At 55.9% G+C, this 12,031-nt stretch overlaps 1 protein-coding gene across 1 annotated transcript in view; it reads left to right on the top strand.

The window, feature by feature from the left end:
• DNAI1 (dynein axonemal intermediate chain 1) overlaps positions 1-12,031 on the top strand; it is a 187,565-nt gene that overhangs the window by 71,992 nt on the left and 103,542 nt on the right. Inside the window, exon 13 of the mRNA XM_029060226.2 lies at positions 4,010-4,260. Within this exon, the coding sequence (XP_028916059.1) occupies positions 4,010-4,260 (251 nt within the window). The remainder of the gene's footprint in view (positions 1-4,009; positions 4,261-12,031) is intronic.

Raw genomic sequence — 12,031 nt, 5'->3', positions numbered from 1 at the left:
TGAAGCTTCCACTGGCAGAGTGGGGTTTCCTGTTGATGCCGTTGATGCCGGCGGTGGGGTAAATGGCTCGTGACTTTTGCCCCTGACCACCCTCCCTCCTTTTGTCCCTAACACTGACCACAGAAGCCTACCCCAGTCTCCCCGGCTGTTTTCTCTGAGGGGTGGCCACCGTCCTCCACCCTTGGCTCGGTGCCCCAGGTGAAAACAAGCGCTGGGTTGAGTGGACACTCCAGGGCCCACAGAATTGTGCTTTCGGGGAGAAGTGCCCTTTAGGTGTGCCCTTCGTAGTCTCAGGGCCCTTACTCGGGAGAGAAGCAGCGTGGGCCAGAATCAGAAGCCTGGGAATCAGAGGCACCTGGGTTCTCATCCCGGCTCTGCCACTTGTCTGCCGTGTGACCTTGGGCAAGTCACCTCACTTCTCTGGGCCCCAGTTACCTCATCTGTAAAGTGGGGGGTAGGACTGTGAGCCCCCTGTGGGACGTGGATGGTGTCCAACCTATTTAGCTTGCATCTACCCCAGCGTTGAGTTCTGAACCTGGCACGGAGTAAATGCTTAACCAATTCCATTAAAAAAAAGAATTCCAAGCACTAGGGCCAAATAAGAACCATCCAGTTCCTGGCCTAAATGGCCACTGAGGTCTTAGTGGGCTAATAGATACCCAACTCTAATGCCAGAGTTTGCCTGCCCGTTCATATTAGAACAATACGATTTTCAAAGATCCAGAAGTCCCAACTCCCTCTCACCAATGTGGACCTAAATCAGAGCTTCGCCGAAATTCCGCATTAGGAATAATTACGCCCACTCCACCAAGAGAGGGAAGAAATAACTGGAAAAATGAAATTGCTACATCAAAAGGCATATGGATATTTGCCGTCCTTCATGCTCCGCTATGCTGTGTTCCAAATCCCTCATCCCTAGCTAACTTGTTCCTTGTACTGTGACCCGGCAACTTACTCAAAACAGCAGTACTGAAACAGTGAGCACGGCCCTGGTGGGGGTGGGGGGGGGTGGGGCGCTAGGTTTGAGGAGAATGCGTTGCCCCGAGGAATAGGGGACACCCCATCCGTTCACCCCGTATACCCTGTCCGAACCCTCCTTCGGCCCCCAGCCGGGCAAGCTGCGGGGGAAAGGGGAGAGATTTCGCTCCCGAGGACGCAAGCCGGTCGTGGCTTCTAATCCCACCTCGGCCACTCGTCAGCCGGGTGACTTTGGGCAAGTCACTCAACTTCTCTGAGCCCTAGTTTCCTCATCTGTAAAGTGGGGATTGAGACTGTGAGCCCCACCTGGGGCAACCTTAAATCCACCCCACTGCTTAGAATAGTGCTTGGCACAGAGTAAGCACTTAACCAATACCATTATTCCTATTATTGTCCAGCGGGAGAGACACCTCTCTGGCCTCATGGCGAAGTTGCAGTGTAGTTGCCCCTGGCGATTCAGAGATATTTCCAGAGAGCCGGAACCCTTCCGCGGACCCACCGCAAGCGTTGGTAAAGAGGTCGCCTCGAGCCTGGGCTCTCCCGATGGGCTTCCTCGATCGATCAGTCGATCGATCCTATTTACTGAGTGCTTCCCGGGAGCAGAGCGCTGTACTGAGAAGTCGGGAGAGGACAATATAACCGAGTCGACGGACTCCCCCGGGAATTTCTATCATTCCGTGCCGGTGAGCAGAAGACCGCACGGAGGCAGAGACGTCGAGAGTCAGGGCCTCTTCGGAGACGAGGCCGTTAGGACAGAGAGCAGTGAGAGCAAGAGGGAGACCACGATAAGAAGGAGTACGACTCTATCGGGAGGAGGTGGAATGAATAAATAAGTGAATATTAAAGTGGTTATGCAAATGACAATCTATGTGTGCGTAGAAGTGCCGAGGAGAGGAATGAGATTCATAGCCCTATGAATCTCATAGGCCCCAGAGTCGGCGTGAACTAGGGTGTTGTTAGTGATTTGGCGAAGGCCTCCTGAGGCAGGTGGGATTTTAGGAGAGTGGGGGGACCCGTGGTCCGACGGATTTCATGGTGGGGGGAGATGCAGGACAGGGGAACAGGGTGTGCAGGGACTCAGGGAGAGGAGAACTGAGTACGAGCTGCAGGTGGAAGACCAGCTTGGGAGGTGCAGAGGTGCAAAAAGTCTGAGCTGGGGAGTGGGAGGAAAACAGAGCCAGTAAATCAAAGGGGGAAGCCTGGTGGAGAGTCTTGAAGCCAGTTGTTTTTTGCTTGCTGTGGAGGATGGTGGCACCATTTTTGCAAATGAATGACAGCTATCTACCTGTCTTTCTGATCGTAGAGGGAATGCTGTGCCTGTAAAATCTGTTGGTGGGCTCAGGGTAATAGTAATAGTAATAATAAAGGAATTTTTTTAAGTGCTCACTGTGTGCCAGGCACTGTACTAAGTGCTTGGGTGGATACGAGCAGATTGGGCTGGACACAGTCCCTGTCCCACGTGGGGCTCACATTTTTGCTCCCCATTTTACTTATGGGGCAACCGAGGCAGAGAACAGTGAAGTGCCAAATGGCAGAGCCGGAACGAGAACCCGTGACCTTCCGATTCCCGGGTCCTTGCTCTTTCCGCTCCGCCGTGCGGCTTCTCGCGGGCTCAGTACCGCAAAGCGTGGGACGGGAGCGGACCCCTGGAATGTGTTAAGTGCTTCCTTTGAAGAAGCGCGGCCAAGTCGAAAGAGCACGGGCCCGGGAGCCAGAGGATCTGGGTTCTAATCTCTGCTCTGCCCCTTGTCCTCTGTGTGACTTTGGGCAAGTCGCTTAACCTGTCTATGCCTCAGTTCCCTCATCTGGAAAATGGGAAGTCAATCCTAGTCCTTCCTACTTAGCCTGTGAGGCCCATGTGGGACAGGGAATGTGTTCAACCTGATCAACTTGTATCTTCCGCAGTGTTTAGAACAGTGCTTGGCAGATAGTAGGCAGTTAACAAGTCCTATGAAAGTAAAAGGGTGGGCTCTAAGGACTTGGAATCTGGCTAACGGAAATAGAGTATCGATCACCGAGTGATCGTGAGATCAGCATGAGGGCGGGAGGATATCGTGTGGGAACAGAGCTGAGGAAGACGAGAACTCCATCTGCATTTTGACTTGAAGCGGACGTTAGCCTGGCTGGGTTTGATTAGGAATAACCACTTACTGCTATGCCCATACTCTGGTCTTCGGGGATTGGGTGTTGACAAAGAGAGAATTGAAAATTAGAGGTGAATTTTTGCCAGGGTCCATTCATTCCACATGACTCGGGGAAAAAAGCACAGGCCCGGGAGTCAGAGGACTTGGGGTCTAATCTCGGCCCTACCTCCGGCCTGCTGCACGACCTCGGGGAAGTCACTTCATTTCTCAGCGCTTCAGTTGCCTCCTCTGTAAAAAGGGGGATTCATTGCCTCTCCCCTCTCCTCCTTAAACTTTGAGCTTGATGAGGGGCAAGGACGGTGTCCAATCTGATGGTCTGTAACGACCTCAGTGCGTAGAACAGTATCTGACACACAGAGTTTCACCAACACCATTAAAAATCACTTGATCAGACATTCTCATTAAGTGCTTACTGTGCGCAGGGCACCGTACTAAGCGCTTGGGTGAGTACAGTAACAACAGCGTCGGTAGACACGTTCCCCGTTCACCCGAGCTTACGGTCTAGACGAGGAGACCGCTATTAGAGTCGGTAAATAATTCACAAAACGTGATTTAAAGATATGTACATAAATGGTGCGGGGCTGAGGGTGGCCAAATGCCCAGAGGTCACAGATCCAAGTGCATAGACAACGCAGAAGCTGGAGAGCGCGGAGGGAAAGAGGGCCTCGTCAGGGAAGGCCTCTCGGAGGAAACGGCGCCTTGAAAGCCTCAAATGCCCAGAGTTTTTGGAAAGGGTTCAACCCAGCTCAGTCCCCCACCTCTAGCGATCACGTCGTTGGGTGCGGGACTGCGCTTTTGGGGCCGGCGAGGGTTTTCGGGCCAGCCGGGGTCTCTTCCGAGGTCCACGGGTCCAGGGAGTCATTGCTTCCGTCTGTTCCCCCGGCCAGATGATTTCCTGAAGCAGAACCGGGGGATGATCCTGCTTTACACGCTGAAGAACCCGTCCTTCCCGGAGTTCATCTTCGGCTGCGAGAGCGGCATCATGTGTCTGGACATGCACGCCGACCACCCCTACCTGATCGCGGTGGGCCAGTACGACGGCAACGTGGCCATCTACAACCTGAAGAAGCCTCCCCTCTCTCAGCCTGCCTACAAGAGCTCGGCCAAGTCCGGCAAGCACTCGGATCCCGTGTGGCAGGTGAGGGCCGGGGAGGGCCGGGAGCCGGTCGGGTCTGACCGGCTGGGGGCCGGGACCCCCGAACCAGAGGCGACGGCTAGTTTATCGGCGGGGAGGCGCTCGGAGGCAGTCTAGTAGTGGGGAATTAGTCGAACTGATGAGTATCGATGTTCTTATTTCGAGGCTCAGCAGGATACCGCAGCCAGAGCTGCTGGAGAAACACTAATCGGGGAATTTACTCAGGGCTGGTTTCGAGACGAGCTCGACAGCTCGTACGCAGTCCCCTGTCCCTCTCGAGGCTCACGGTCTGAAGGGGAGAGAGAAAAGGCTTCGAATCCCCACTGTACAGCCTAGGAATCTGATGCACAGGGAAGTTGATTCTTCTCCAGGTCACGTGGCAGGCACGTGGAGGAGCACCGTGGCCTAGTGGAAAGAGCACGGGCCAGGGAGTCAGAGGACATGGATTCTAATCCCAGCCGTGCCACTTGTCTGCTGTGTGACCTCGGGCAAGTCGCTTCACTTCTCTGTTCTTCGGTCACCGCATCCGTGAAACGAGGTTTGAGACTGCGAGCCCCGCACGGGACCTGGACCGTGTCCCACCGGATTAGCTTGTATCTACCTCGGCGCTTCGTACGGTGCCTGGCACATAGTAACCACTTAGCAAACAACAGAAAAAAGTGTCCCCTTACTTAGACTGTCCCATGCGCGACAGGAACTGCGTCCCGCCCGATTAACCCGTCGGTGCCCCAGCGCTTGACGCGTAGTAAGTGCTTAACAAATACCATAAAAGAATAAGTAGCTGAGGCGGAATTAGAACCCAAGTCCCCAGACTCCCGGGCCTGCATTTGTCCCCCTAGGCCACGCCGCTTCTTCAAGGAACTTAAACTGCATCTCCTTCCACTTCACCGAAGTGGACTCTCCCGTTTTAGGGACGGGGGAGAGTCGGGGGTGACCTGCCTTGTCGACCCTCGGCTGTCGCGAACTCCTCCGCCTTCTCCTTTTGGTTTCCACTCACTCGGCGTCCCTACGTAGGCGGCAGCGTTCTTGCCCAGGGCATCAAGTAGCATCCCGAAGACTGCGCAGTCCGACTCTCCGGCAGGGTTGGGGGCAGAGCAGAGCTAGGGTGTTTGGGTCGTTCGAGTGGCAATCTCCATCCCAGGCGAAGAAAGGGCTTAGAGGCACGGACTGTAAGCGGGGATCACGTCTATCAACTCTATTGCCCCCTCCCAAGCATTTAGTACGATGCTCTGCACAGAGTAAGTGCTCGATCCTAGATCGATTAATTTAAAAGCCTCATCACTCGGAGCGAAAGGCTTTCGGCTTCGACGGAACCTAAGCGCGGTGAGACGTGCCCGGTGACTAATGAAGATGGACAGTTGGTCGGGGACGGGCAGCAGCCGTGGTGAGAGCCGGTCCTCGGGGCCTCCCCGCCTCGGCCAGCTCTCGGCGAGGTGCCGGATACAGAGGCCGAGAGGCGCTACGGGTCTTGGGGCGGTTCGCGGTCCTGGAGCAGAACTCGGGGCTTCCCACTTCTGGCCCCCGAACACTCCCCTTCTCCAGGGTTCCAGAGGAGGCGGTCGGTCTCGGGGCCACCGGTGGGGCGACGGGGCCAGGGGAAGTCAGGCCCAAGGGAGCGGGCTGCGGATCGGAGGCGTCTGGAGTGGGGTGGAAGGCCAGCTGAGACCGTGCAGCTGTGCAGAGGGACTGGGGTCAGGCCTCAGCTCCGGACCGGAAGCCCGTTCCAGGTTTCGGCGGGACAAGTCTCGCGTAAGGCCGCGCCCCCCCCCCCCCCCCCCAACGGCGCCTTTCCGGACGCTAGAAACCGGGACCTCTTTGAACCGGAGGCTCGGAGCAGGCCGGGGGCCGGGGACTGATCGGGTCGAGCCGGGGAGAGGCAGGAAGGAGTAGTAGAAGCGGCGTGGCCCAGCAGAAAGAGCACGAGGCTGGAAGTCAGAGGACGTGGGTTCTAATCCTGGCTCCGCCACGTGTGTGCTCTGTGACCCTGGGCGAGTCACTTAACTTCTCCTCGCCTCAGTTACCTCATCTGGAAAATGGAGAATAAGACCGGGAGCCCCACGCGGGACAAGGACTTACCTCGTATCTACCCCGGTGCTTAGAACGGGGCTTGGCACATTGTAAGTGCTCAACAAATGCCGTAGTCGTTGTTATTAATATTATTAGGAGAAACAAGGCGGGCAGAGGGCTCTGCCCGTGTTTACCTGACTGGCAACAGCTCTCCCCTTCTCTATACCATCCCCGACCCCACCATCTCCAGTGCCCCCAGCCCCCAACACCAGAGCTCACCCGGCTTATGGCTGAGCCCACCCGGCACAAACCACACCCCCGGTCCCTGGCATCCCCTGGGGTGCCAACGCTTTCCTCCATGCCAAACAGATGGGTTTTCTTCACCGTGAGGGCGAGTCACTTAACTTCCCTGTACCTCGGTTTCCCCATGTGTAAAGTGGGGATAACGATACCTGCCGTGTCTCCCTGCCCCGCAGGATTGTTGCAAGGGCTGAATAGAACTAATTAACGTGAGCGCTTGTCTTGTCTTATGCGGGCGAGTCGTCTCCGACCCGTGGCGACCCCACGGACGCATCTCTCCCAGAATGCCCCACCTCCACCTGCGATCGTAGTGGATCCATAGAGTTTTCTTGGTAGAACTATGGAAGTGGTTTACCACTGCCTCCTTCCGCGCAGTAAACCCGAGCCTCCGCCCTCGACTCTCTGCCAAGCCTCTGCTGCCCAGCGTGGGTGAGTTTCGACTCGTAGCAGATGGCCCTCCGCTCGCTAGCCACTGGCCAAGCTAGGAAGGGAATGGACGGGCCTCTGCCTGACTCTCCCTCCCGTAGCCGAAACCGGTAGACCTGGAAACTCTCCAGGTGTGACCCTGAGGGGAATACGAGAGCACTTTGGTAGTTCAAGCGCTATAGAGTACCGATCCCTCTGGACCGTGAGCTCGTTGTGGGCAGGGGATGTGTCTGCTTATTGTTGTGATGAAGTCTCTAAGGCGCTTAGGACAGCGCTCTGCACGCAGTAAGCGCTCAATAAATGTGATTGAATGAACGGATGACCCCTACCTCAGGCCAGCTGTCCCAGAGTTCCTTCCTGATGTCCGGTGGTCAGCGGCAGCAGCACCATCCCATCCCCGGCCTCTCCGGAGATGCGGGGAGGGTGTGGGGGACACTCTGGTGGACCGACATCCCCGACCCCAGGTCTGAGCGTTCCTCGTCCCCCCGCGCCCCGCCCTCCAGCAGCCCCGGGCCGCAGCTGATATCCGAGCTTAGCCGAGGGATAAAACTTCAATCAATAACCCAGCAGTGCAGCAGAGAAAACTCACCTCCCGCGACAGGCAATTCCTCTGCAAGGCTCTCCCCCGCCTCCCCAAGTCCACCGCCAGATCAATCGGCTTTGCAGCCCGTCTCGAGTTATGAAACATGAGCTGTCCGCCGGGCAGCAGGCCCGGCTCTGCCCCGGGGGCTTCCGACAGTCGAGAGGTTTGGCCTCAGGTAGGTTCAGAAACCGCAGGCGTGCGAGACTAACAGAGGTGGTGCCCGGGTCGAGCTTCAAGGGCATTTCCAGGGGCAGGGGCAGGGTGGCAGAGTGGAGAGCCCCCGCCGCTCCCGACCCAGTGCTCGGGTCGGAAGACAAACCAATCCCGTTCCAAGCTGGTGATTGAATGCCCTCGGGGCAGGGTTAGGAATGGGAAAGCGCTGAGAAACCTTGAGATTTCGGTGAGGAACCGGAATCTCAAGGTTTCTCAGCGCTTTTCCATTCGGCGAGGAACTGGAAGGGGGAACGGGAACTGGGGGAGAGGGTCTGGGAGATTTTTAAACCTGCCGATACGAGACCCTGCAGTCTCCCGTGCGTGAGAAACATCTGACCTGGCCCGGGGTCCAAGCTGGGGGGGGGTGTGCGGGGGTGCCACCCCCCCCCCCCCCCGGAGAGGTAGAGGTCACCCCTGGGGAGGTAGCCGGGACCTAGCGCGGGGGAGGATCCTCTGGTCCTCTGGTTCTGCCCTGAGAGGGATACGCGCAACTCTGGGCGGTACGGTGGTCCCGGAGGAGAAACAGCATGGCCTAGCGGAAAGAGCGCAGGCTTGGGATTGAGAGGACCTGGCTTCTCATTCCAGCTCTGCCGCTCATGTGCTGTGTGACCGGTCACTTGACCTCTCTGTGCCGCAGTTTCTTCATCTGTAATTTGGGAATTAAACCCTCCTCCCTCTGACTTGGACTGGTAGCCCCATGTGGGATAGTGGCCGTGTCCAACCTGATTGTCTTGTATCTCTCCCAGCCTCTTAGTACAGTACCTGGCAGAAAACACATGTTTAAGGAGTGCCATTAACCAAAAAAAGAACCCCAAAATGAGTTTATACTCCATAATCTAGAGCTCACAGCCTAGAGGATATGAGATATGTACTTTAGAGCCGTGGGGCCAATTGCGCAGACGGGTACCCGACAGAGGTGCGGACTTCCCCGGTCCCCCTATCCGATCACTCGGTTTGAAGGGTTTAATTTACTGCAGAGTTACGGAACACCATTCCTGATTGTTTTCCCCAGACATCAGCCGCGTTCTTTGATCGGTCCTTGCCGACGGGACCTGAAAATTTTATTAAAAGCTTATTAGAGACAGAGAGAACGTTTCTAAAAAATCAAAATTGGTATCCAGGAGAGGTTTGTAACCGGGCCTTCCCGCCTACGGGATCTGGAACTTTATTAAAACTTTATTTGAGAAGGAGAGAATGCGTATCCTTCCCCGTCTCCAGCTCCGTTGTCCCTGCTGCAGAAGCTTTGTTAAAATCCCCCCGTTCCCCGGTATTAGTGAAATCAGAGTGGTACAAAGAGATGGAGAGACAGAGACAGTGTTTCCGAAAAATCGAAATCAGTGTCCTTCCCCACCTCCAGCCTCACCGCCCCTGCTTTTTGGGGCGGGGGGCGAGGGGGAGGGATCGGGAGTACCTGTTCTCCGCGCTCATGGCCACCCCAGCTCCTTGGGGTTCAGACCCGCAGAGGGGACACAGAGGAGGCAGACGGGGGACGGAGGGGTAGAAGCCGGGCCCCCCAAATGTCCCACTGGAGCTGAGTCTGCCACAGCCACTCTGGCTCCTTGGGGCGCAGAGCTGTGGAGTGGCAGAATTGGGTTCACCTGCCCCAGGGTATTTATTTTGCAGTTATTTTTAAATAAAAAGAATGCTTGTCGTCGCCTTCCCTAGGGCCAGTCGTATCCACAGGTGGGGGAGCTCAAGTGCCGGGGAATTCGTTCTCTATTTAGGCAGCAGGAACGGCAGCTCTCCGGCTCCCTCCTCTCCCCTCCCACAGCAGGAGCGGCGGCTCTCTGCAACTGGCCCGGAGACCCCCGGCTACGGTGGTCCAGACCGGGGTCCCCCGGCCGCCCCACTCCACCACCGCAGGATTCAGCTCTGGGTTCACCCACAAGTGCTCCGTTTTCCGGGGAAACCCCACTCGCTCCTGCCGTCGGCCTGGGTTCCTTCCTCCCCAGCTTCAGGGCAAATCCCACCTCCCTCTTCCCCGGTTCCTCCTCCTGCTCGCCAGATCGGGCAGGCTGGTAATTCAATATGGGAGTCAGATCGCCCCGAAGACATTTGAGATCGAGGGCCGGTATATCATCTTGAAGGATTTCGCCCGTATAACGAGCCGTAGCGAAAAATGCGCCGCTCTGTCGTGGAACCTTTTAGGATTGGCTTTGAAGGTGGGGAGAGTGGTGGTCTATCGTATTTGAAGGGGAGGGAGTTCCAGGCCAGAGGGAGGATGTGGGCGAGGGGTCTGTGGTGAGATGGAGGAGATCGAGGTTCATCGAGTAGGTTGGAGTTAGCGAAGCATGTGGTCTGTGTTTTAGGAGGAAATCTGTGAGATAAGGAAGGAGGGGGAGAGCTGATTGAGCGCTTTAGAGTCCTCCAGACTAAGGTCACTGTGGGCAGGGAACCTATCTACCGACTCTGCCCTATTGTACACTCCCAAGAGTGCTCTGCACACCGTAGGCGCTCAGTAGATACCACTGATCGACCGATCGATTTCTTTAAAGCCGACGGTAAGGAGTTTCTGCTCGATGCCGAGGAGGATGAGTGACCGTGGGGGGTTTCTGAGGAGTGGGGAGGTGTGAACTGAAAGTTGGTTCAGAAAAAAATACCTGGGCAGCAGAGGGAATTAAGGAGTGGCGTGGGGAGAGACGGGCGGCAAGGAGGTAGGTCGACGAGGCGTCTGATTCAGTAATCAAGGCGGGTTAGGGTAAGCACAAGTAGCAGTTGAGATGAAGAGGAAAGGGCAGATTTTTGCAATGTCGTGAAGGGAGAAATGACGGGATTTGGTGACAGATTGAATGAGAGAGATAAGTCGAGGATAATGTCAAGGTTAGGGGCTTCTGAGAGAGGGACGATAGTGTGGTGTTGTCTTCAGGCATGGGAAAGATAGGAGTAGAACGGGATTTGAGTTGGGAAGATGAGGAATTCCGGTTTAGACCCGCTACGTTTGAGGTGTCGGGGGCCATCGAGAGGTGTCTTTAGGGTCAGAGGAGGTACGAAACTGCAGGGAGGGAGGGAGGTCAGAGCCGGAGAGGTCGTTTTGGGCATCCATCCGGTTAGGGATGGTAGTGGAAACTATGGGAGCGAATGAATTCTCCAAGAGAATGGGTGTAGATGGAGAGTAGAAAGGAACCCAGAACTGAACCTTGAGGGTCGGGTGGAGGGTGGGAGGTGGAGGAGGCACCTGCACAGGAGACTCCTCTAGATAAAGCTCACTGTGGACAGGTCACACGTCTGCCAACTCTGTCGAATCGTACTCTCCCAAACACGTGGTACAGTGCTCTGCACACGGTAAGCGCTCAGTCTTGTCCCCTCGTATGCCGTCGAGTCGTTTCCGACCCATAGCGACCCCACGGACGCATCTCTCCCAGAACTCCCCTCTCTCCCTCTGCAAACGTTCTGGTAGTGGATCCACAGAGTTTTCTTGGTAAAAATGCGGACGTTTTACTGCGCCTTCCGCGTAGTAAACTCCAGTCTCCACCCTCGACTCTCTCCCCTGCCGCTGCTGCCCGGCACGGGTGAGTCTTGACTTGTAGCAGGTGGCCTTCCACTCGCCAGCCACTGCCCCAGCTAGGAATGGAGTGGGTCGGCCTCCGCTTGGCTCTCCCTACCCTAGCCGAGACTGGTGGAGTCCTGGAAACTGTCCAGGTGCGACCCCTGAGAGGGGACGCGCTCAATAAATAGGATTAATGGGTTGATTGATTGAAAGGGAAAGGCCAGAGAGATAGAAAGAGAACCAGGAGAGAAAGTGAGATCGAGAGAAGGTAGTTTTCCAGAAGAGAGGGGTGATCCACATTGTCAAAGGGGATTTAGAGGGCAAGGAGCATCGGGATGGTGCAGAGGCATTTGGATTAGTAATAATGATACTTGGGGACATTTGCGAAGTGCTCACTGTGCGCTAGGCACTGTCCTAAAGCCTGGGGAAGATACAAGATAATCAGGTTGGACACAGTTCCTGTCCTAAGTGGGCCATCATAGCAACATGACTACCGGCTAAACTATGTTTGGTTTTTTTTAAATGGTGTTCGTTAAGCACTTACCATGTGCCAGGCTCTGTACTAAGTGCTGGGTAGCTACAATATTACCAGGTTGACCACAGCCCATGTCTCATATGGGGCTCACAGTCTTAATCCCCATTATACGGATGAGTTAATCGAGGCACAGAGAAGTGAAGTGACTCGCCCAGTGGCCCAGCAGACAATTGGTGGAGCCGGGATTAGAAACCAGGCCCTCTGACTCGCAGGCCCGCGCTCT

Source organism: Ornithorhynchus anatinus, chromosome 3 (genome assembly GCF_004115215.2).
Source record: "Ornithorhynchus anatinus isolate Pmale09 chromosome 3, mOrnAna1.pri.v4, whole genome shotgun sequence".
Classification (NCBI taxonomy): Eukaryota; Metazoa; Chordata; class Mammalia; order Monotremata; family Ornithorhynchidae; genus Ornithorhynchus; species Ornithorhynchus anatinus.
This window is presented reverse-complemented; position numbering and strand designations above follow the sequence as displayed.